The 25,379-nt window shown below is 43.6% G+C and overlaps 4 protein-coding genes across 12 annotated transcripts in view; 3 read left to right on the forward strand and 1 right to left on the reverse strand.

The window, feature by feature from the left end:
• Positions 1–564: 564 nt before the first annotated feature.
• On the forward strand, positions 565–4,946 carry Ova (ovaries absent). Of its 7 annotated transcripts, none has more exons than XM_076785875.1 (7): positions 565–587; positions 2,205–2,497; positions 2,610–2,750; positions 2,821–3,018; positions 3,099–3,287; positions 3,352–3,856; positions 3,968–4,946. In XM_076785875.1, exons 2-7 carry the CDS (start codon positions 2,294–2,296, stop codon positions 4,648–4,650), a joined length of 1,920 nt encoding a protein of 639 aa, XP_076641990.1. In that variant the 5' UTR covers positions 565–587; positions 2,205–2,293; the 3' UTR covers positions 4,651–4,946. The 7 variants fall into 7 exon arrangements, with proteins under 7 accessions (XP_076641990.1, XP_076641989.1, XP_076641986.1 ...); XM_076785874.1 differs by lacking the exon at positions 565–587 and adding an exon at positions 1,031–1,345 and having other exon boundaries at positions 2,210–2,497; XM_076785871.1 differs by lacking the exon at positions 565–587 and adding an exon at positions 1,034–1,345.
• Positions 4,947–5,150: 204 nt separating this feature from the next.
• Pig-t (phosphatidylinositol glycan anchor biosynthesis class T) lies at positions 5,151–7,656 on the reverse strand. The gene is made up of 8 exons (XM_076785904.1): positions 7,217–7,656; positions 6,957–7,134; positions 6,652–6,886; positions 6,414–6,581; positions 6,064–6,358; positions 5,842–5,994; positions 5,504–5,750; positions 5,151–5,425 (listed from the first exon to the last, which is right to left on the reverse strand). The coding sequence occupies exons 1-8, from the start codon at positions 7,392–7,394 to the stop codon at positions 5,167–5,169; spliced, it is 1,713 nt and encodes a 570-aa protein (XP_076642019.1). The 5' UTR covers positions 7,395–7,656; the 3' UTR covers positions 5,151–5,166.
• Positions 7,657–7,957: 301 nt separating this feature from the next.
• Positions 7,958–9,633, forward strand: Borcs6 (BLOC-1 related complex subunit 6). 3 transcript variants are annotated; one of them, XM_076784600.1, is made up of 4 exons: positions 7,958–8,189; positions 8,316–8,846; positions 9,102–9,262; positions 9,459–9,633. In XM_076784600.1, exons 2-4 carry the CDS (start codon positions 8,325–8,327, stop codon positions 9,508–9,510), a joined length of 735 nt encoding a protein of 244 aa, XP_076640715.1. In that variant the 5' UTR covers positions 7,958–8,189; positions 8,316–8,324; the 3' UTR covers positions 9,511–9,633. The 3 variants fall into 3 exon arrangements, with proteins under 3 accessions (XP_076640715.1, XP_076640714.1, XP_076640716.1); XM_076784599.1 differs by having other exon boundaries at positions 7,958–8,184; XM_076784601.1 differs by having other exon boundaries at positions 8,084–8,224.
• A 6,754-nt stretch (positions 9,634–16,387) lies between these two features.
• Positions 16,388–25,379, forward strand: part of Slip1 (SLo interacting protein 1) — a 137,337-nt gene continuing 128,345 nt past the window's right edge. Inside the window, exon 1 of the mRNA XM_076785868.1 lies at positions 16,388–17,568. Coding sequence (XP_076641983.1) covers positions 17,548–17,568 — 21 coding nt within the window. The 5' untranslated portion in view covers positions 16,388–17,547. The remainder of the gene's footprint in view (positions 17,569–25,379) is intronic.

The raw sequence follows: 25,379 nt of genomic DNA on the forward strand, positions 1-25,379 counted from the left end.
TTTCGTTTTAGTGGTTACGTCTAGATTGCGGGCTATAGTCTATGCCTACGTATATCACATATATAGTTTATATCGCATAAATAGCAATAAGATTTTAACATCTAATATGAATTAAAGTATTTCGCATAAATAGCAATAAGATTTTAACATCTAATATGAATTAAAGTATTTCGCATAAATAGCAATAAGATTTTAACATCTAATATGAATTAAAGTATTGAAATATCTATTACATATTTCATTACTTGCATATTTGCACGTCCTGTCATAATCATGTATTTCTAACCTTTTCGTTTCATCGTGTGATACTGACATTTGAAATTTCAAGATGGCGACGTGTAAAACAGTCGACTGAAAATAGTAACCCAACCACTACTAAATTCAGTCGATAGTTTAAAAAATTAGTCGACTGAAAATAGTAGTTGGCTACCATCGATTTAGTCGATAGTTTTTAGTCGATGGTGCCCATCACTACGACGACGCCACAAAGGCAATAATGTAAACTTAATTTATCGTTCGCCGCCGATAAAGCCTGTCATTGAATAGGACAATATAAGAAGTATCGATTTTCACAAATGGCTCTCGAAGTAAGTAGAGGGGGGAAAGGTATTCTAATTGCTCCGCGATGATTCCGATCACCGGTTGATAAATAATATTTTTGTTATTTTTCTTCGCAATAATTTCGTATTTTACTCGACTGTTCTAATACATATATGTATTCATAGACTACACACCGACGATAAAAAACTGAAAAAAGAAAAAGAGAAAATTTCATTATTGGCGGGAAAGGCGAGAAACATCTGTATTGCGACGTTGAGGACGAACAGTATATAAGGTTCGTTTTGAAGAAGCGAATCATATAAATATATTAGATTTATTTTTAAGCATCGAGCGAGTGAAAATCGAATATTACGCTACAACGCTAGTCTATTCGTAATGTTCGCGAGTAGGTTGTCCGTTAATCATGATATTTAAACTTCGTTGGTTACGAAATAGTGAGAATCGTCATATATCTTTATTCCGATTTCGTTGGATCGCTCGATAACGTTCTCGATACTTTTAAAAGTGGAGACCTACACGAGAAAATGGTTTGCCACGAGTAGTGCGCATGCGTAACGGCGAGTACTCCGAATTGGCCGGAGCTGGTAAAGAAGAACAGTCAAAGAACAGGGAAATTCTACTGCTTTGAAACCTTTTGAACTTTGTGGTTTGCATCAAAAGTGGTTTTTTTTACGGACTAGAAAACATGCTGCGCGCGAAAGCGCCAATGTCTACGCTAGGGGGACAGGTGGAAAACTGTAGCACGTAACTGGAAATTATACGGGAAGATGTTGCTGCGTCGAAGGTATAGTAGCCTGCGAACGATCGAAAGAGAGCGGGAGTCGAACCGATTCGCACCGCCATCTTGGAATATAACCGTGCTTGATCATTGCCAGACCTTTTGTTCAAGGAGGGAACTGTCAGTGCATGTACACATACATACGTTCGTGTTATATTTTGCGTGTTTTTTCTACTTTGAAACTTCAGTCCAACGAAACTTACGCCAGAGTCTCGATTGTGATTTTCTTATTTTACTATTCGTAACGTATTTGCTTGCGCCTAGTGAATTGACTTTTATAAAAGAATCACGTACCACTGCACGTACAAATTTCTCTATCCGCTACAAGTTACAACCCTTTTTGTCTCACAAACTTTACGAAAGAAATACGAGTTACCACTCTGTTGTGAATACCGCTGTATTATAGAATCTCAATGAATTGTCTGCCATAGTAACTATGTTGTACATTATATTTTATACAAATTGGAGAAAAGAGGGCTCTAAGCAAGTGAAGCGTCTGAAAATAGAGAGCGAAAGAGGTCGTTCGACCGTTTCAAAAGCTATCGAATAAGGTATACGATACTCGCGTACAAGCGTCCTCAGAAAATTTATCTATTTGCCATTTTTTACGTCGATTTTAGACGGGTATACGTTTAGTCTGTCTACTATTCGTATAGAATATAAACGGTCGGTTAATTTACATAACGGTTTTTTCACGCTCGCCTACTCAGCTTTTTTTTTCAAAATTGTTGGCATTATTTCATTTTATTCAATTCTGTAATGTTTCTTAAATTCGAATAAAAAACAAAATACTTTAAAAAAACGATTTTTTATTCTCAAGTTTTGCAATTTTTTCTGTGTATTTTATAAGAATTTTTTTATGCAGAATAGAAACAGAACAAGCAACGAATACTGCAAGGTATCCTGTATCCTAAACTCGAAGTAGTTGCAAATAATGCGGATAGCCTTGAAAATATGAGATTCTTAACATTGGAAGAACAGGAGTACGCGGTAGGCTTACCTAAGAGACCGCTACTTCAAGCCAATCAGACCATGATGACCACTACAGACACCATGGAGATGAAAGAGAATAATGTGTTCGAAGAAGGATCCGTAGTATCCAATCTTCCTCTATTGTTCGCTAATGGGCATCCAACTTCACTGGAAAAAATTACATTAGTATGGATAAGATACTTTACGATGTTTCGTATATTTCAGAAACACTTGTATAGCGGCTGATCTTGGATGGCTGTACAAGAAAATTAGATATAATAAAAATGGTTAATTTCAGGTACAGTTGGAACGTTTTGTAACATTCATGGTTCAGTGTTCGCTAGGACACGACACTACAGATGTGATCACAGAACCACGATGGTGGCCGAAAGAAGTGAAATTTTCGAATCCTTTAACAAGACCTAAAAGAATCAATGAAGTAAGTGGAGCAGTCGTGTTACAGTATGTTCGCGTAAACGAGCGATTAATACATATTTATTGCATTTTAGAACTGGATGGCTAACTTGAAGAAGTTGGTGTTCAGATGTTACACGTACCACAGAAGCGAATATTTATTGCGTTTTTGTTCTTATCTCGCTCGATATCCACACGAAGACTTAGAGTATGTTAACAATTGGGATTCCACCACGAGTCTTTATCACAAAAGTACTGGAAAATTATTAGTCACATTTCGTAATGAGAACATGGTCAGCAGATATAAAAAGAGTTGTCCTTTGATTCGTATAGTTTCATTAGAAATCTGAAAATACTTTTTTCTTGTTCATAGAACTATGACAAAAGATACGAGAGTCCGCGAAAAAAGTTACTCTCGTGCAACGGTGTTGCTAGTTGCAATTCTAATAAATTAAAGTTGCAACAACAACAGCATTCCATTTTAATGGTGGAACCACCAGCAGAAGACATTTACTTGTGCGACAATTGCGATGCCGAGTTTATAGGCCTCGAAAAGATGAAGGTACTAAATAGATTGCGTGAGATAAGCTAAATAACACTGGATACTATATTTTAATATTTTCTAGGAACATGAGCGTATGTGTTGCGAACAGGAACAAACAGGAAATAATTCGCGTTCGACAACGCCGGATGTGTTGGTTACGGAACCCGAGTTAAAACTAGACCAATTTTTGGAGTATTTTCGGTTACGTTCATCGACAGCGAACGCCACAACGACCGAAGTGCACGAAGGCGCGTCCGTGAATAACAATGTCGCCGAACGAGCCTCACGTCGTGTTCGTGGTTCTATTAACTTTGCAAGGTGCTCGAGTATTCCCTTCTCGTCTCCTGCTGGAATGCTATTAGCAAAGAAGTCGAAAGCTATGACCGAAGATACTCAGCAAGAAAGGTTGGAGAGGATAGAGAGACACCTTGTTGCTCCTGTTTTGAGCAGTTCGTGTAGACCGAAATGGTTGGAGTCGGAGTTCGATAACGACAGATGGATTGTAACGTATAAACCGAACAAAGAAAAAGTTGTAGACGACTACGTGCACCAATATCAATTTGTAAATACTGTTAAGAGAAAGCCAAGTGAGTACTCAACCATTAAACGTTTTCTTTATATGATAACGTTGCCGAAACATATGAGTCAGGAACTTGGAATCTGGTAGCACTCTTACAAAGGTTGTTTCTTTCTTTTAGTGTTAAGTATACATTCGCAATTGTTATACCTTGCTTGTCGACCTGTATATGTTCTTCTGACACAGCTGACACAAGAACAAATAAATGAATTCAATGAAAATCCGTTGAAATATAAATGTGTTGACCGAAAGTTGTCGATCGAAGACGTAGAACCGACGCCAAAAGCGGTAGAAAATATTGCGCCGAGCGTATCCTCGAAACGCAAAGCACCAAGCGACGAAAATGATTCGAATTCGATGGAGAAAGATTATGACGAGGTCCTTAGTAACGAGGCAAGTGTAGGAAATTTATCTCTTTCCAGAGTCACAGACTGCTGTGGCGAAAACAACCTAACTGTAGATCAATCAATAAAAGAAACAACTTTCTGCACAAATACACCGAACAGGATTACAGTGATCGACCTTTGTTCATCGGACGACGAAGAAAATTCAATAACATCTGCACTCTCAGATGAAAATAGGAACCCGTTGAAGTTCATCGCCGATGATGATGTGACAAAATCTTTGTTACAGAACCTTTCATCGACGAAGTTTCATTTATCGACTCATTCGACAGAACAGACAAGCGGATGGCCGAATGGTAACATTTTGAACGATGGTAGCGAGACTTGTACAAGCAAATACCGTAGTACAATGTTGAATACGCGTACGAACATTTCCCCAATACTTAGACCGGCACCATAGTTTCTGTAAAGCTCTGGTGCTCGAATATTCACTGTACGCGGTGTTACATTTGTTACAATATTTATTATTTCTATTTTACACGGTAATGAAACATTTAATAATTACGTAATACACGCAACTTTTCTCATTTGCAGTGCATTGTAAAGTTTCATAAGACGAAAACCCTTACTAACGTTTGTAACACGAAATCAATAAAATTTTCGGTATTCCCAGTTGGTATGTGTCTAATCCGACGTTATACAAGAATGAATTGTGTGCACTTTTGATACTTTATGTAACGTTACGAAGAAAAAAGAGAGGAAAACAAGAAAACTAATAAAATTCGAATTCCGAACCGTTCAAGTTTTTCCGTAACCGTGACTGTTCCTGCAATTCGTTACACTCACATCATATTTCGAATTTGTGTTTTGTACTCTTGAGCGAAGTTTTCTGTCTTTAATATTATAACGTTAACTATCTCGCTTATCTTTAAGAACACATTTATATGTAGGAACAAGACAAATAAATCACATATTTTTATTCTTGTTTTTTCTTCTTTAGTTTGACAATCTTTTCCATCAATGATGCGAACATTTTCTCCTTCCAATTCATCTTTACCTTCTTCAACACTAACGTTTTTGTCGAAATATTGTGAAGCGGACCGAATGCGAGAGCGACGGCTGTACATGCCAAGCAGATTACGTTGTACGGCATACTAAAATCAGGCGTGGGTAGACTGATAAGCAACGATTCTGTCCTCAATTGTACCAAGTATCCGTCTCTCGAAGCGTTGAAGCTAAAATTTTCATTGCATCGTTAATCGAACCCAATCGCTATTTAATGTACCTTTTGTATGAAAATATGGATATCCAACCTGGATGTTATAGTACTTCCATCGCGCGGCAGCGCACTGTAATTTCTTGCTATCGGAAGCAACGCGGTAATCACGGCTGAGCCCATATAAAATCCGTGATTGGCATCCGGTGGATATTCTTGCCATTTTAGAAACGAATAATCCATTTCTATGGAGAACTTGGTCACCGATCGTGGCGGTAAGCGCAACACCATTTCAAGATAGTATGGACTTTTCCTTTCTTTTCCAGGCAGATAGCGTTGAGCCACTGAAATACATAAAAATACACAATTAAATGTGATGCGGCGAAAGCAGTAAGGGAATAACGACTGTTTAACGCTTACCGGATTGTTACTTACATGGAACTATACGTCGTCCCTCGCACGTTATTGTAACAGAATGGAAATATACTAGCAAGTACCATGGAATATTTTCTAACAGTACCACGTCGAGTGGTTGCCAGTAATTGTTATAAAGTTTAGTTACCAGACTGCCCCTTTCCTGTCCGTAGCCTGCGAAAGAAACGTTTTCTAGATGTCTTATCTACCCATACTTGCAACTTAGCAGTGTTTTATACATACCGATAATGTATCTGTTTGCAAACAAAATCGATGGATAGTTTAAGCTAACTTTGGGGCGAGTGTTATGAGTAACTGCGATATTAAATATTTCTTTTGCTGTATGCGATCTAACATTGTAAATGGCTATCTCGTTACGTTGACCTCCACGAAGAGTAAATTTAGCGCGTGGAGGCGGTGTTAATCGATAAACCTGGTTTGTATTGTTATTAGTTATGTCTACGTATATATTGCTCATCGTCGCGAGTGGACATGCCCCTTTGATACCCATTCCAAAGAATTTTAGAATCGACCAGTCCTACGAAAAGCATGAAATTAATCGCGAGTCTCGTGAAATTGCAATAAATAATTACCTGGGATGTGTCTACCATGGTGTCATATACTAGCGAAACGGTCAGTCGTAATTCTAACGATGTTTTCGTACAGCTTGCGTTGGAGCATTTTACACGGAAGTGAACACCGATGGAATGATAATTTGTGTTATGAATGTATGCTGAATTTAACAATGTTGCTAGACCTTTCTGTTAAAACAAAACAACATATTAATATTTCCTTTTACGATTAAAGGTTCGTCGTTGTTTGTAATCGTACCTTGGAGTCGCATGGCAATAATTTTTTGAATGGCGTTAAATTCTCTGTACAAACTATTTCCCTCGGCAGGGATGAATAACGTAAATGACTAGAGTTGATACTATTGTTTTCTATAATACCGCTAGGTCGGAATGTGAATTCCGGAGACATACTGTTGGAGGGATTAACAAAATTCAACGAGGCACAAAATAGTCCAGCCAAAGCATTTGTCAAACCTTTCCATTCATTATCGACACTGAGGAATTAGATAAGAGATTAGAGACAATTTTATTTTGCACATGATCTTTTTTGAAGAGGCGTCTTACTTGACAACATCGTTGTTAAACCATGTGGTGATTTCTGCACCAGGACCCGCGTCGTGATAGGGGTATCCCCATTTTTGGTAATTCCATAATCCTTTGGTTAAAGTAAGGTGCAATTCGTCTACACCATGACGACTTATAATTTCTCCAAGTCCTCTTGGAAATAAATGGGAATGTTGTACTGGAACGTGTGCATATAATTGTTAGACATGATACCTGTAATTAACGACAACTTGCGTCTTAACTTGCGTTTCATAACTTACGCGTCTTCGTTTCTTTCGGCGCTTCCCACACAGTAGTAAATTGAAAGTACGCGTAAACATGATTACTCGACAATGGTTTCAACATTAACTCTTCGTCAAAGAAATCATCGTAGGAGAACACGATTTTGATAACACAAAAAAGTGTAGAAAATAATAGCAGTACGTTTAAATGTGACATGTTTCAAACAATTGGAGACTTAACCAATTTGGCGCACCGTGTCGATGTCGTTACAACCGTAAAGTAAATACAATTCTACGTGTGACATTAAAAAAAAGTTGATAACTCAACTCAATAATTATCAGCAAGTCATTTTGCGTTCATGTTTAATTACATTCTACAATTACTTTCAACTCATTCTTGTAATCGTGGAATAGCGACAGAAGGAATGTAAACACGGGAGAGAATAGAGTAGAGGTGGAGAACTATCGATAATACCATCGATGATTATTAATGATCACCGCTATTGAAAACTATCGATAATTGACGCTTCCGCTATCGGAAATTATCGATAGTGCCGGTTATCGATAGTTCTCCATTAACAGTAGATCTAGGGATTTTGTAGAGCATTCTCTGTGGGATGGTAATGCAACCTAGAAGGTTGTTGAACTTGCAAGCAAGAATAGAGGTTATTTCCATGTCAGCGTCAAATGTCAAATCGGATCAAAATATGTACGTCTATTCGCCAACTCGGTGTATTTGTTTGTCAATGGACAATGCGTATCCATGTATGTTGGCGTACGTATGCATACATATATACAAGTGATCGATAGTCGTCGTAGGTTGTTATTCCGCGATTGAAAATGTCAGTGGCACTGGACAGTGTGATCTAGCTGCAGGAAAAAGGAAAAGAAAGAGAAAGAGTTGCAATCACTGGTCAAACATGGACCCGGAGGAGAGTGAACCTCATGCGAAGCCGGGAATAATGCGCAGTGAAAAGAGCACTGTTATCGACTACGATGAAGATAGAGTAAGGTTGGAGTTGCTAGGTTGTGTTTATAGTTTAGCTGGTATTTACTTTTCTGTTCGAAGTCGGTTTGTTTCTAGTCGTACATACGGGCGACAATACGCGGAGGACACTGACTATTTGGATGATTTCAGCTGCACGAGATGACAGCGTCATACTCCGAAATATCGTTCGATTCGCAATCGTCGCCGCCGATGTCCGAATTAAGATCGCTGATCGATTCGCCGGACATTGACGGTACGAGATTCTTGGAGGACAGTTTGGAAAAGATGAACGTGGCCGGCGGTCGTCCCGATCAGCTGAACTTAAGGAACAGAGATGACAATAGTCCCGTCGACGATGAGGAATTGGATCCTCCGAGCTATCACAAAGCCATCGGGTATTTGCAACTGGAAGGGACCGTGATGCAAGACGGGGACATGGTGTTGTTCGTCGCTGAAGATTTAGAAAATAAAATTAAACTGTCGAGTCCGGTGACGAAGAAGGGGGAAACCCCGTCGTTTCCAGGTTCCCGTAGCTCCACTCCCTGTTTGTACAGGCAGGCACTGACCCCTCAACTACCTCTTCTCGATCACAATATTTTAAACGAGCTGGAAATGGAAGCGAGGAAGGTCGCGACTTCGGTCGACGCGTTGACGGAGAACTTGGCCGCGATTCTGCACAGTGTAAACGATTCGTTTTGTTCTTTAAATCGTTATTTTTCGCTAGCGTGAAAGATACGATAGTCACCGGAAACCGGTACTACTACCTTTAACCAGCAGGCGTTCAATTCTTGAACGATAATAGTAAACTTATTCTTCCTGCGATTAATAAGATTGCCAGTACCATAAGCGTACAAATGTATTTCGTCGCGTTAGCGTAAACTAACTGCAAATTTAGTACCGGTAAAAGCAAATAGATCAACGAGTTAATTTTTACAGGCTTCTGCGTTGACGGTCGGATGCTTAGAAACGTACAGAGACGCGGTTTGCAAAACGTGCGACGCGATAGATCACAATATCAAGTCGATGTACCAATTAATGGCAAAGTGCGAGGAGCTATCCAAGTCGATGGGACCAGTGTACAAATTAGCTGAGCAAGTGCGAGTATAAGAACCGTTTTATCCAGACATCCGTTTTCCTACCAAAATATCTTCTTCGTTCGCTTTTATCATTACTATTTCTTTCATGAAAATTACATTTAAATGCTTCTATTATTCGAAGGAGACACTTCGGTGGGAGATCCCGCGTATCAGTTTACTCTCTTCGCTGACGTTTTACTTTCGTTCGCTTTTCCAGCAAGGAGATGAAGAGGATGCTGGAGCTGTTCGAGAACGCTATGAATCTATGAAATCTACACGTTGGGTCGATTTCTATCTCCCTATTGTTTCCCTGTTGTTTCTACGTGTAGCGATAGCGGTTGTTTCTGGAATTGTACAATACATGAAAGAATTAAAAGTTAATCATATAAAAAGGATGCGAGAACGTTTCCTGTCATTCTTCTTCTTTCTACTTAATTATCGGAGAGGCCAGTGACAAAGGGCGGCGGACAGAGGACAGAGGACGGAGGACGGAGGACGGAGCGGTCACCTGAGTGAAAGCAAGATTTTGCGGCGCGGCGGTACGCTGTTTCCGGCGGTGCTCGAACAAATAAGTCGAGTCAGACGCGGAAAGAGCAGAGTCCGGGCGGTTGGGCGGCTCATTCTGCCGCTCTTTCTACCTCTTCTCTCTTTTTCTTTTTTTTTTTTTTATTTTTGTTTGCACGTAGAGACACCTATACGTATCTTTCACGGGGCGATCCCACAATGAACCTGCCGACTCTGTTCCCTTTCAGGCCGCGAGCCTGAAGTAAAGTTTGCCGGGAAAACCCGCGGGCATTATGCTCCCCCCATCCATTCGGAGCCGGGCACAATGTCACCGCGTAATTCGAGCGTATTTGCGCGGTTCGGTGGCCCGTTGTAAACCGGAGCGGTAAATAACATTATCAAAAAGCGACAGGCGTCGCGACGCGCGCCTCATTTAGCGCATTCGGCCGCGTGTAATTATTAAAGACAGGATGATTTTAATCCGGCACACCGGGGAAAAAAGGGGGTAGGGCGGGGGCGATAGCGGACAAACACCTCGTTAATTTATCCCGGTGTGCCCGACGCCCATTCAATGCGCGGCGCGCGCCTGTAGAATCCGCTGCGCCGCGTCACGCACCGTATTGCTCTTTACAAGGGTGTTCGCTCTTCCGCGCGCTATGAATTCCCGTTGTCGGATACCGATTCCCTTCCACCGTGGGGGAGAGACCTTCGTCGGAAGAAGGACACAATCTTCGCATTGTCCCGGTGTCGTTTAAATTACCATTTAAATGAAATGCACGTACGCGCCCTCACCCGCGCAAATCACTAGATTCAGCGGTTGAAACAAATGTAGTTGCGAGGGACGGGGGCCGATTTGTCCTCTAATAAACGCGAGCTGGACGACGCAATTAACGTCTCCCCGGGTGCACGATGCTGTCGGCGACAGGATTTATCGATAGAATGCGGATCTTTATACGAGTTTGAGGGGCCATTTTAAGAGAATCTAATTACGGCTGAAAACATTTGCTGTTAGTCGCAGAGCGCTCGGCTCTCTCGAGCCATCGTTTATAACCCGTCCTGTAAGCTTCGAGGATGACGACATCGTTCCGGTGAAGTGGACAACACGGAAATTGGGAAACGAAGCGTGCCACGCCTCGAGCAACGCACACGCAGCGTCGGAGCGCTTTACGCAAATATCGATGTCTCTCCTCGGTCTGCGTTTCTTTTAGCCGCTGGCCGCGGAGCGGGAGGGGCAACAAACGCTTGAAAGAGGACACCCCCGGACTCATTACCAAAGGAGCACGAACGGATGTTCATAGATACGTGCGCGAGACAGGGTTAAAGACAGGACAAAAGGAGAGAGAGACATCGGTTTCCTGAGATTTCGTCGCAACCAGCTCCCGGTGAAACGAAAGAAAGAAGATTCCGCGTGACGGCAAGTCTTTTAATTAGGCGGTCTGTGATCTACCGAGCATTTTTCGTTTCCCTTTACGCTCCCTGTTCCTTTTTCCTCTTCCCGCGTCTTTCTCCGTCTTCCCTCCCCCTTTTCCTTTCTTTTTTTTTTCCCCGCTTTTCTCGATTCCCGCAACCCCCTCACGCATGAGCACGAGTCGTCGCGGTTCGATCGCGCGTCTTCTACGCTCTCCGTTGAAGAAGATTCGGTTTCCTCAATTCCTCCACGTTTCGGTATCTTCCGACGCGTAATTAGCGCTAGCTGGCTCGCAAAACGAAAAATTTCGAAGTTTATAAACGGTGCTACGATTTCTTTGATAACAACCACTGCTTGGGTCGAATCGCACGATACGAGCAAATTGTTACGGAAAATTTCCAAAAAAGCTTTTACCTTCCCCGTAATCGCGTTCCCTGCCTCTGTCTATTGGAGCTACTGATTAAAACTGAATTACGAAAAGGGGCGTTCCCTATCTCTTCGCGGCGAGGGACGCCGTCGAATCAGTTATCTTTGCGCTCGTATCTACGAAAAATACTACGCGAGAGATAGCACTGCGCCTAGGTACATATCCACACCGTAGATACCGGCGAGGGTTGGTGAACATCCATTACCTACACTGTACACTCTACACCTATACGCTGAGAAAAATAACAACTCTCGCTTCGAAAGGCAGAACATTAGAGGCAACGAAGGGAACGAGATAGGAGACAAGAAAGATTGATGAGTTTGGATAAATAACCGCGTCGAACCTGGTGGATCACGGAGGCAATTACGCTGCTTCCTTACAAGTCTGTTTACTCGCTAATCCATCTATAAGACGGACGCCGGGGTTGGTGGTTGGAGATAGTCGGGGGAACCGCGATTGATCGACTGGGCTCGAGATCGAAGGGTTGCGAAATTTTCGGTTTTACACGCTCGTAACCATGGAAATTTACATAAAGACCCGCAGACCGCTAATACATTTAATCTCCTTCGCCCCGTTTCGACTATAATTTACGTTCCACAATTGTGCAACGGCTGCTCACCGTACAGTACGAAATTGTTCGATCGAGCGACGTCGTTGTTCTTTTCGCTTTTGTTCATCGAACACCGGTTTACGCGCTATTGTAAATCATGACGGAGAAGTTTTAAACATCGACGTCTATTCGAATCAATTGCTTCAATTTATTCGAACGTCGCTGTTCGCGTTAATTATTACATCGAGCATCGAGCAGCAAACCGCACGCACGCGTCCCGTGGAATCGAGTCTCGCGGGTGGAATAGTCGGCTTCGCACGGCGAATTTTCTCCGCCGGAGGTGATCTTCTCGGTGAGGATTCGTTTTCAATGATTTTTACGACGTCCCTTCGCCGCTCGAATCCCTCGAGCATTCGGTTCGAGGGCCGATACGATCGAAATTTTCGATTCTATGCTTGCCTTCTGCTCCTTCTCGCGCATTCTCTCTCTCTCTCTCTCTCTCTCTCTTTCTCTTTCCCTTTCCCTTGCTCTCCCTTTCTCGCGCGAATCGAGACGGCGCGCAACCTTCGTGGGGAATCGCCCTCTCCGCGAAAGACGAAGTTTAAGGAGCCTTCAAGAACCGGCCAATTAAATTGCGATTCGCAAATTAACTTTGGTAATTATGAGTGGGCTTCGAGAGCGGCGCGATGAGGAAGGGTTGAGGGGAGTTGGGATTACAAACGAGACGGCGCGGCGGGGCGGGAACTTGGCAACTTTTCAGTCGCTTTTTATACAACTTTTCTTGTTAAGATCGTGATTATGAATTTTCTGTTTGATTGGCCCCTTCCGCGGGCCCGCAACGCACTGGCTACCATAATCCTGACGCCCGAGTACCCAAGTAGTCACGCAACGCGCTCTCAGCCGAATCGCGTCTAACGTAAAAGTGGTCAGAGTTTCAAATTATAAATGCCCGTCGCGTCAACCTTTCAACCTCCGATTGGCGAGCTACGGTCCTTTTGTTATCTAGAAAGTCACCCCAGTAATTAAGGACCAATGCTATTTCCGGTAGAAACAGCGCACGTCGATTTCACTGGTCCACGAAAGTAAACAAAGAGCGGACACGATTTTTTCAAGCATCGTAAGGCACCATAGGGAATTTCAATATCGTGATCTCATTCCTTCCGAATGGATTACCCGTGAATTCGAATTCAAATTGGAGTTTTCAGGAAGCGAGGTTTTTCCCAGTTAGAATAAAACGACGCGTGACACGCGAGCCAACCGTAAAATCTCCCATCCGGTTTCCACGGCGCGGCGGTCTCGCGCCGAGCAGAGGTAAAAAAGTGTAAAAGTTAATTCTATGGCGAGATTCGTTTGCAAATACGAGAGCCGCGTTGGCGTGAACGCGTCGCGCGTCCAGCGCACAAGCGTCGAGGCTCATCCGATGCAGAAATGCAACCTTGACGCCGACATCCGGTAACGCGATGCGACATCGCGGCTGACCGAAACGCGACGGTAATTGACGACGGTCTGCGGTGTCGGAATGGAAACAAAGGTGAAAGACACGCGTGTATTTGTAACCGGTGAGAGAGAAAGAGCGGGTGCACGCATACGGACGTGTGTGCGTCAGTGCTCGACGCAGAGATTGTGCGCGCGTGTGGGTGGAGGGGAGCGGTTGTCGGCCAGGTAAATAAAAGAAAAGCGAACCCCCCACCGCCTCGCCGTTTCCATCCTATTCTGCTGAAGGTTCCTCGGTCCTCTCGTGTTCCTTCCATCTTCATTTCACTCGCGGCGCGGCGCAACAAACTGCATCGCCTTCGCTCGTCCTTTCGCTGCGCGGATTTTCCACTCGAACCGTACTGCGCTTCCCTGCGCTTCTATCCTCGTTTTTGATTCTCGTCCCGTTTTCGTCCACTCGATGTCAACTCCAGAAACATTACCTAGTTTGTATTTACAATTACTAGCGGTGCGTTTAAGGGCATGAACTACTGTAGCAACCTGAAAAGCAGGACGAGAGCTGTCGTATAATTGGTATCCAAAAACCAACATTTTAATGCCAGTCTCGACGTAGCTGTTTTTTAATTAGTTTCATAATACATACGTTATTTGTACCTTAGCATTTTGCGGAGTAATGAATTGGATGCAAATACCGTGGTGTTTCTGGTTCCCATATCGCGGCATAATTATGATTCCTTCCCTTCTAGCCGTGAGCCCAACGACCATAAGGAGGAAGCGAATTACGTCTAATATTTTATCAGCTAATAAAGTGCTTTGCGATCTATATTACGTCCGGATGTGCGCGAAGAATTTGAAATTAATATTCCTGCATACGAATTCGACATCCTGCTAACGAACACCGATGCCGATAATAACACTTCGTGTCCGTTGTGCACGTTTCCTCCTTCCGGTGTATATTTTCCAATAATGTGAAAAATTTCCTGAGAAAATATTAAACAATCATTAGCCATGTACCTTTTAACTAAATCATCAAATTACCGTTATCGTTTCAATTCGGAAGGAGAAACGTTTCGTCGCGGCGCGTCATTCCAACGAAATCCCACGGAAATTCGTTGAATTTTACCGATCGATCGAGCCCATTCAATCGTTTAATCGCCGTTTTAATCGACGGCCGTGCCGCCGACTGATTTTTCAGTTGCAGTCGGTCGCAGTGAAAATCGTAAGAACCGCTGAATCCGTGTGAAAGGACACGCATTCAAATTTTCCCTCTGTCTGGCGCGCGATTACAAAATTACATTCAAAAAGTTGAAAAAAAAAAAGAGAAACCTTTGATCGCCGATTTCGCTTCGTCAAAGCGATTTTCCCGCCGCAAAAAGAAATCGCACCTGTACGCTTCGCGGTCTGAAAGCCCTATAAAGATCATAAACGTGATAAGTTCGGTTCAATCGATGAAAATAAACAAAAGCAAGCACAACTCGGCTCGCGATTCACCGTTAGCAGCGACGCACAGTGGACGAAAATGCCATTTTGGCGCTCTAAAATAATAAACCATACTTGTAAACCATTAGAGATAATTGAATGAAATTAAATAGGTAAAAAGGTTTCTAGCTTGAAATTGCAACAAAAATAAATTTGAATTTACACGGTGTTTATTAAATACACAGGTTTTAAACAAATTATAGAATAAGTGGTATTAATATACCTGTTCTTCCGCATTAATATTCCTGAAATAAATCTGTAATTTCTGGTAGATTTTCTGCAAGTTGTCGCTAATGAATTTTTTTGCATCGTTTGGTCAACTAATCATAGCTTATCACAGTATAATCGGTGCAAGGTTCTATTAGGTTCCGGCTGAGACGTGCATGTTTATAGTTGAAATTCCGGCGAAAAACTTGTGCTCACTTGAAAAAACTGTAATTTTTAAAATGTAATAACAGTTACTTGTTTCAAAATCGTTTTAAATCCTAGAAGATGTAAAGCTTTCTTACTGTTTTAGATGTAAGCTTTCGTATTTCTAATAGTTTTCTTTTAAATTGCACTTGAATATTGGAAAAATCATGTGAAAGGAGACAATTGCACGTCCTTAATTTTTTCCTCGAACTTTGCCGTCCTCCTGTGGGTCGTGGGGGGAACATTCCCTTGGAATGTTCTCAAAACATCCCGATCACTCATTTATTTAACACTAGGTTTACGAAGCGCTAAAAGCGACTATTTTGCATTACTTCATAAAAATAACAAGAACGTGCTACCCACATTTTTAGTAATATTTTCAAAATAGTATATACCCAAAGAAATAAATTTGCTAAATAATTTCTTATGTATGCATCCTTAGAATCTTAATAATATTTAATTAAAAATATTAGAACCCGTCATTTTGACGGGTCCCGTAAATCTAGTGTTAAAAACAAAAAAATATTTTCCATTTTCGAGCGCCGAAATCGCGTTTTCGCCCACTGTGCGACGCTACCAGTTGCAATTTTCATTGTGGCTGGGCTTCTAGCTGGAATCCGCGAGCACGTCCTCGTCGCGGTGAACAAGCAGACTCGAGCGTTTCCCAACGCGAAACATTCGCCTCGGAACAACCATGGACGAGTTCCCTTTGTTATGGCAAATGGCGGGTCGTGAATCATCTTAAGCTGTCTGCGTCGCCGTGTAAAAATCATTCGACTCGTAAAGAATTGAAAACGCGGAGATGAAATACATGTACGTACACGTCGGTAGAAACAGAAAGAGAAAGAGCGAGAGAGGGCGAAACGTAGAAACGAAGAGGGGAAGACAGAGAGAGAGAGAGAGAGAGAGAGAGAGAGAGAGAGAGAGAGAAAGGGCGAGAAAGAAAGAAAGAAAGAAGAAAGAGGCGATGCGTATCGTGTGCGCGGGTTGGACTTATCGCCGGTGGCGCATACCTGCACTATCACGACGGTAGCGTTGCAAACGGTACTTTCGGATAATCAGCATTTGTGTAACTCTCTTTCGCTCTTTGTGTCATTCGCCTGTCCCCACGAGTCGGTCGAGCTATCTCGTTCCATTCCATTCCGTTCCGTTCAATCCCTGTCGGTCGCGTCTGTTCCTTCTGAATCCATTTCTCCTCTTCGCATCTCTCTCTCTCTCTCTCTCTTTTTCCTTCTCTCTCGACGCGGCTCTCTCGGTTCTCGACTCGCGCTATAGTCGCTATAGTCGCTATAGTCGCAAGGCAGAGCGCGCGGCTGTGGTCTCCGACGGTCGGTCGCTCATCCCTTCGCCTCGTCTCTGTCGCTCTCGGCGAATGCCGTTCTCGGCTATCCTCGTCGCTCTCCGTGGTATCCCCACTTCGGCAGCGTTCGTTTATCTCCGTCTCGTTCCGTCACGCACTCGAGACACGCCTCCCACTCGTGGCGCGCGACCGGCGTCGCACTCAGTCGACGCCGAGCCGCCACGCGTGTTGGCCGCACTGTTCTTCGCGCGTTCGAACGCGTCTGGTCGTGTACGCACGCATCGTACCTTGAACCTCGTGTGTCCAGTTGCCGGTGTCGTTTTATTCTCCTCGCGCGCGCACGTCCTTCGAACACTCGAAACACGAACGAGGAGGAGGTTCGACTCGCTTCGCGTTCGCTTCCGCGAGAAAGCGCAGCAATGCTAGATCATCGGCGCGAGGAAGATCCAGCCGCCTCGTGCCGCGTGTGAGTGCTCGGTCTTGATCTCGGTCTCGGTCTTGGTCTCGTTCTCGTTCCTCGTACCCAAGCGAATAAGTGGAAAAGAAGTGTCGAGTGCCCCCGCGTTTATCGTTACCACAGAGAAATAGAGAACTGCTTTCCTCGTTTCGCTCGAGCTCCGATTCACCCGGCAATATTTTCTTCGGTTTCTTCTCGTTGCTCCGCCTGCGATCGTTCACCTCCACCCCAGCGTTTTTTGGGCTCGTCTCCACCTTCGGGACCTGCGTCCCCGTCGCTACACGCCGCGTAAACGTCATCCACAAGCCTCGACATCCACCACCGGGACTCCGCGACATGGATTTCGTGATACTCAAGGTAAATGTCTCTACTGTCTACCATTGTTGACGTTCGACCTCTCGTGGGGCCCGCGTTCGATCTCTCGTGCATGTCCGCGATCTTGCCCTCGGTCGATACGATTGCCGATACTGATTCGTAACGTGAAGCTCAAGCTAACGATTCTCGTTCACGAATCACGAGAGCTCGATGTTACGATAATTTACGATTAACCATTTGCATCATTAGCGTATCTATACGCTCAATTTTCCTGGTTGAATATAATGAAAAAAAAGTTTGGTGATAAAGGCCTTCTTTTCATGTTTCCTTATGATGCAAATGGGTTAATGTCGATCTGTCGGTGTTTTAATTGTGCTTTTGGAACGATCGGTTTGTTTACGTATACCTAGAATGGAAAACGTTCGGTATGGAAACAGTGGTCTCCCATCATTCTTACGGAAATGTATATGCCCGTAAGTTTTATTAGTCGATAGATCTTATATGTACATATTCGGTGGTTCCACCGGTATAAAAGGAGTTAGGTCTAGAAGTTGCTATCGTCTACGACTTTGGAGAAAATAAGCTAGGAACTTGAACTTTTAATGGAAGGCATGGAAATGGAAATATTTTACCGCACGACTGTTTTACGGCTTAGAATTTCGTGCATTGTTGTTGACAACGATTCGCGGAACCCATAGGCTGTGTATAAATCCCCGTTTAATGACGAGGCTATCGATTCTCGTTCTCGAATCACGAGAGCTCGATGTTACAATAATTGACGATTAATGTCGATCTGTCGGTGTTTTAATTGCGCATTTGAAACGATCGATTTGTTTACGTATACCTAGTATGGAAAACGTTACGTACAGAAACAGTGGTCTCCCATCATTCTTACGGAAATATATATGCCCGTAAGTTTTATTAGTCGATAGATCTCATATGTACATATTCGGTGGTTCCACCGGTATAATAGGGGTTAGCTCTAGAAGTTGCTATTGTCTACGACTTTGGAGAAAATAGGCTAGGAACTTGAACTTTTAATGGAAGGCATGGAAATGGAAATATTTTACCGCACGACTGTTTTACGGCTTAGAATTTCGTGCATTGTTGTCGACAACGATTCGCGGAACCCATGCTCGAGGCTGTGTATAAATCCCCGCTTAATGACGTCACCACCACGTTAGTCGACGTAAACAAATAAAGCACGCCCGGGGAATTCGGTGAATTTTAATGGCTCCGCACGAACTCGGTGGCCAATCTAGCCCCAACAGTTGCGCGTTAATCATAAAAATCTTTCGTTTCTTCAATTTCCTTTTTATGGGGATCGTAAAAAAGATTTTAAACACAAGTTTAAAGTAGGTATCAGGTTACTGACACTAGGGTCGTGGGATGACCTTTTTTACCGACCTGTCGTTACCGGGGCGGTAAAAATGTAAATATTTGAACTGCTCGAACTTTGTGTTACAACAAATTTATTCTAACTCTGCCAATATTGTCCTCGTCGGTAGATTTGGGGTTCTCTTAACAATTTAGATTTTGTCGACATCCTCGTCGCTTGTCTAACTCGATATTATAGACAGCCCGATTTTATGCATTTATGGCCAAAATGAGTAAGTGTAATTAAAACAGTGGAAACATTAGAGGAATTTCAAGGTACTGCTATATCATTTTGGACTCATTAAACGTTAAACTATTTCACCCCAGTTAGTTGCAATTCAGATGGACAATTTTTGGGGATTGAAGATGATTACTAGACTAGACTTTATAATAAAATTAGATAAAATTTGAAATTGTAGGAGAATTTCAAATGTCAATGTACTATTTCTCATGTACTATAATCAGCAAGTGAAGAAATAACATTCTACTTGATTTATATTTCTTGTAATCGATGCAGACAATTTTTATTTTGCATAAAGATCCGCAGTCTAATGATTACATAGTTCGATAAAAAATTATCGGCGAAAGAAAACGTATGTATACGTATGTGGGACCGATGATCGCAGAAAGATCTCGGTCGGAGGGATATTCGAATAATTTGAAGTATTTGGTACAGTTTCAAAGGTCCTGTAGTTCGAAATAGTTGGAATTCCTTGGAGCGCTGGATCGTATTCGATCTACATAGTTCGAACCCTGAAGGGTTCGAGTGTTACTGGAGCGGAGCAAGGATCGAGTAGTTTTTGACCGATCTAGGTATGCATATCGGTAACGGGGAACAAGAGCAGAGCCGAAAAAGGAAAGCGAATCCCGATGTCTATTTCTCCCAAGTTGTTCCAAGCTGTTACGGTTGGTCACAGGTCTCGGGTCTCGGGTCACGGGTCACGGGCACCGAGAAGGAATCGGGGGATGGAGGAACCACTGAAATCGGAGATACTTGCGGCGGGGGGTGGCGTCGGTGCAAAGCGTTCGCATCGGAATAAAGGGTTAACTCTCGCGTAGTCCTATTTATTTCCCCTTTTTTGCCGAGGGTTCTCCGGGGCGTGTTCAAATAAATTGCCGGTGGAACGGCGACCCAGTTATCGCCTTAATTATCGTGCAATCAAGCCTCCCACTGAGGTCGCTTTATTGTCGTTAAGTTACCTGTTCGAATTCTTTTTGTCTCTCGGTAATAATAACGATGGTACTCGTATTTACGGATGAATTCCTGCGGGCACGGTTAGCGCGCGCATTAAGACGGCGACGTTCATTTTCGCCGGATATCGCGGTAATGATTATCCGTCTGAAGTATCCGTTCTCCGCGTTTCCGTTTTCCATTGATTAATCTCTTCTTTTCATTTGGATCGCGAGAGATTTCGGGACGAAGCAATTTTATATGTTCGAAGCGGCGTAGATATAGCAACTTTGAACAAGGCAATCTTTTTGGGATCAATTCGGGACAACAGTTGCGAAATTTCCTTAAAAATATGGTGTACGAGGCAGGAGGTGGGGGACGATGATAATCAGAGAAAAATGTCTTGTGTAGCGTTCGTTGCGCTGCGTTGCGTTCTCGTTTGTGAATCATCGCTAGAATATGTCCCCGTGCGCATTCTCGAACGAGATTTTGTCGTCGTTCATTTTCTAGTTGACACTGGAACAGTTGAAACTGGGGTTCTCGATCAATCCTCTGTACATTCCTACAGCATCCTACGAATTACCATACGGATAACGATAACAATATTTATTTCTCGCTCGGAAGAAAATTCTTGTTCTCCGAGATCTTGGCTGTGAAAGTCGAGGTTGCCGGCGGCGTTAAAAAATGCTTTCAGGGCTAAGGGCCGCTAAACACCGTACACCAAGGACTAAACGACGAGAAAAGGGTCGTAGGATTTTTTAATATTTAAAAGCCTGTTTTCTTTTTCCGAGTTGGCACACCTTTCTCGCTCGGAACGGAGCCTCGCGTAGGTGCTTCACAAAGCCAGATACGCAGCAAACACCGTTATCATTGTCTACGCGTCGGCACTAAAGACTGCAAATGTTGATGGTGCGCAAATATAGATTATTATGAACTAATTTACAGAAACTGCAGCCAAACAGAAACGTGTGTGCTCTGATACGAGTTTCCGTCAGGCTTGGAGAAGAGCGAAGTAAAAATCTCGTTAAACTTCGAGCGACTTTTTACTTCGCCGAGTTTCAGGCGAAATTGTGCATGCCGCCATATTTTTTATCATCGGAACCAAGCGAGAAGACAGTTCCCGCTGCGGTTGCGATAAAATTTTTTACAACCCAACAAACGATGTCCAGCGGTCCGTTTTCTGGTTCGCCGCGGCTGGAAGAACCGAAATTTTTTCGAAAATTCCAGCAAAACATACGGACGTCCAAACGTGAAAAAGACGACAATGGCATTGATAGACGAAGAATCGTATTAGCTTCAAGCGGGGAGTTTTGTGTAAAATGAAATTTTTTTATTTAAAAGCGATAGGACATTTCCCCAGGAATACGATAAAAAAAGTTAGAAAGTGATCAGAGATGTTTTTGTACGTTATTTTCAAAATAAAGTGAACGGTTGTAGTGGGCGGAGCGGCTCGGGTAGTCGGGCTCTCGTCGGAAAGGCTCGTGCTTTTCGAAAAGAAGAAAAAACGCCGGAAGTACTACTTTTTGAGGAAGAGGAAGATCCGTTCTATGGCCCTGGAATCGCAGATTAGCAAAAAACCGCGGTAAGTTAAAAATTAATTAGGCTTTTTTCGCGATTTTTCTGTTACCCAAACTATAAACGCATTTTTCTCGAAACGCAAAATTTCGCATGCAACACAGCTCGAAAACTGATTACTCGATCTTTATGTAACTTGGTATATATATTCCATAAATAATTGTCCACAACATAACGAGCTCCGATTTTTCAATTTTTTATTTAAAACATTGTCATTAACAGAAAATCCGTTTTTGTTTCAAAACTTCGCCATTTTAGCAATGTTGCAAATTTTGATAAAAGAATAATGTCATATTGTGCGTATTTACATAAACTAACGATTCCATTTTGATTTTTTGTTTCAGATCATTTTTGTGCACTGTACGCTGCACGGCGCATTTCCAGGATGCCATTTCCAAGCCGCCATTGCACCATTGATATCAACGATTAAAATTTGTAAAAAATATCTTTGTTTACATTATACCGTTAATAAATGATATCTCAAATTTCAAATCAATCCACGCATTACATTATTAAAAAAAAATTCTTGAAAAACAGGCCTGTTTACACAAGGTTCCTCGTTCGCACGATCGAGGCGCGAACGATTAGAAACCGCGATAAAACGGAAATTCCACGAAACTAATCGCTGCGAATGCTGGGAAATATCCGGGGTCGGAAAGGGTTACAGGGACCGCGTATTGGTCGGCATTTCCGAAACACGGTGTGGACAAATGTTGACGAAACGAGCACGTTAGGGGGGGATTCGAACACGTCGTCGCGCCAGCTGGGTTTGCCGATGATTTTATTCACGCGCAAGTTTGGTCATTAGACCGATCGTTAGCCGAGTTCTCGCAGCATTGTTTCGACGAAATCCAGCGGCTCTTAACGTTTCGACGAACAATCGTCGCTCGCCTGATAAAATACTCCAACTTCGAATAACGACCAAGGGGGGTGGGGCAGCGATGGAGTATTTTAATTTGAGATCGAATCATGTTAAAATATGAAAATCCTTGCCAACGAATAATCGTCGCTCGCGCTCGACGGAACACCTACTTCGAATTCGAGTAACGAGGAAGAAGTGCACGGCGGTGGCAACCAGGGGAGAAAGAACGAAGGGGGAGGGGGAACCCAGGGGCGATTAGTCGCGCGAAGACGAGCACAAATATTAGGGGTACCGATAAGTAATCAATTATTTGCAAAGAATTTCTTTTCCATTTACTTCTGTACCGATCGTTGAAGAGGAAACACGTGTTCTTTTACAGTTTTTGGTAAAGCAGCCTGTGTTCAAAATATTCTGAAAAGTATCATATAATTTTTTTACAACCCTGTAATAAAATGGTGGCGTCCTTACCTTCCGAGGATCATATTCGTCATTTCATATTTTTCCATTTTCATGCGGGATTTAATGCAACGGTAACAACAAAGAAAATTTGCGATGTTTGTGGAGATGTAGCGAAGCGGACGACCAGTTGAATTTGATAATGGCACCCTAAAATCTCTAGTGGTGATCTAGTGGTGAACCCTCTGATCTTTTCAGATCTCTGAAGCATTATTTAAGAAATAAAGCATTCTGTAGAAGATGTTACGAGGCACCTTGAGTCATATTTTGTTTGACGAATCCTGGATTTCTATAAGAGGGGGATTGAAAATTTCCAGGAAAGATGGCAAACTGTTCTTGGCAATGATGGAGATGATATAATAAATAAAGAAATAGAAACTTGAATTTACTACAAAGTTTGTTTTAGATTTCGAAATAATTGATTACTTATGGGTCCCCTTAATATTAATAACGCACCCGAGCGTGGTTGCAACGGGACACGCGATCTTCACCTTGCCTTATCGTTCGAACGGAGCACGTCCATACGTGGACAAACACACCGGCCGATAACAGAGTTTCCCCGAAGTACCCGCGAGGTTCAATGCTCGTTCGCTCTCTTTCTCTTTTTCTCGCGGTGCCTGGTTCACCGCGGGAAGGTGCGGGCCCGTGAACCTTCGTGCCCCGTTGCGTTTCATTTTACCGCTCGCACCCGCGACACAGAGAGAAACCTCGCCGAGTCGATTTTCCCTCTCGTCTCGGACCGTATCGGGGTCTCCCTTGGAGGGGGCCGCGATAAAGTGCTTTCAATTAAATGGCCCGACCACTCGGTTTCTTCCGTAGCGCGCCGGTGGGTCCGTAGAAATTGAAAGTGAAGAATCCCGGCCGATGGTACAGACGGTCGCAAAAATCTCCGCGCGCTGTAGCAGGTTGGTGTAACATGGTGTTTCAAGGTATAGAGGAACAAAGCGTACGAATTTCTGTTGCACGCTTTCAGGCAGTCCGCACTGTTTCCTATCGATTCGAATCCGGTGGATGCCGAGAATGGTACAAAAATTACGGGATCGTTCTTGGGTCGGGTCTATCGCGGTGCTCTTGTTCTTTTTCCGAGCCGGTCCGTTTCGTCGAACGTGCCAGCCGCTATCGGCTGAAAACGAGAAGAAGCTCGCCGGAGCGGAGGTTCGCGGATCAAAGCGATCGAGATGCGGCGAGCGTTTCGAAGAAAAATTTGAACGTCACGCGCAGACGGGTGCCGGGTGAAATTCCGTGTAACCGAGGAATTCGACGCCACGGTTCCTTCCCGGACGCTTATCACCGGTGAAATCGAGCGGCGAGCACTCGACGCGACCGGAGTTCGAACTCGACCGTGGCCGAGCCGCATTTTTCGTTTATCACGGTACATTGATTCGTCGAGATCGACGAACGCGCAGGGCAAAGGGTGCAGAAAAAGTGGACACGCTCTCTCGAGGCCTCGCAGTCGTTTTTCGATCGGACGTTGATCGCTGTTAACGCGTTTGCCAGCAGAACGATCAACCGATTACCGGCAATCGCCCACTTCGCTTGGAATATTTTACCCGTCGCGCCTCGCGTCGCGTCGTCCACTTTTTTCGCGCAACGGGCTCTGATTCCGAGTCGCCCGATTTCCAATTTTCGCGTATCGCGATGGGCATAGATTTCGGTACCGTTTGCAAATCCATTCATCGTTTACTCGTTAGAAAATCCTTCGTATTCCGACAAACGCATCGGGGAAACCGCGCGTCTTTCGTTGAAGCGCGATAGAATATCACAGTAGAAATCAACTTGGGGTTTTCATTTCGATTTGAGCAGAAAGTGGTCATCGAAAAAAATTGAAACCAGCGGGCGTGGAAGAAGTGCATTCGTCCTTTAACCCTTAACGATCCGGAAGTATTTCAAGTTTACTTCCCACCAAGTCCAAGCTATTTTTCATACGAAGAGAAACTGTGGACTCAACATTTTTATATCAAGTATAGAAAGGAAAAGTGCCGTTAAGGGTTAAAATTCGACTAGGTGGACTAGGTAGGCCACCAGGTGTCCCCCGATTTGTTTTCGCGAAGATACGGTAATTAGAAAATCGACAATTTTTCGATCGACGAAAGAGACATGATCTATCAAGTAGGTACACTGTGGGGACGTCGTTTCGACCTCTCCGAGAGTTCGAGTTCGCGCGGGGGTGCGCGATGATCTAGGATAGGCGTCGAACGAGTAACGACCGATCGATGAGATACGAGTGGTGCGGCTGCGAGGAGGAGCTGAAGCCGCAGGTAGCTGCGAAAAGTAGCGCTTAGGTGGGTAAACGCGACTTCCTGGAATAACGGTGCGTCGCTTGTCGTCGAGGAACGCCTCGGGGTGTCGCTAAAATGTCGTCGCGCGTTTTTCGAGCGTACTCGAGCCCTCGTGGATGGTGCCGGAATAGAC

Source organism: Halictus rubicundus, chromosome 3 (assembly GCF_050948215.1).
Source record: "Halictus rubicundus isolate RS-2024b chromosome 3, iyHalRubi1_principal, whole genome shotgun sequence".
Classification (NCBI taxonomy): Eukaryota; Metazoa; Arthropoda; class Insecta; order Hymenoptera; family Halictidae; genus Halictus; species Halictus rubicundus.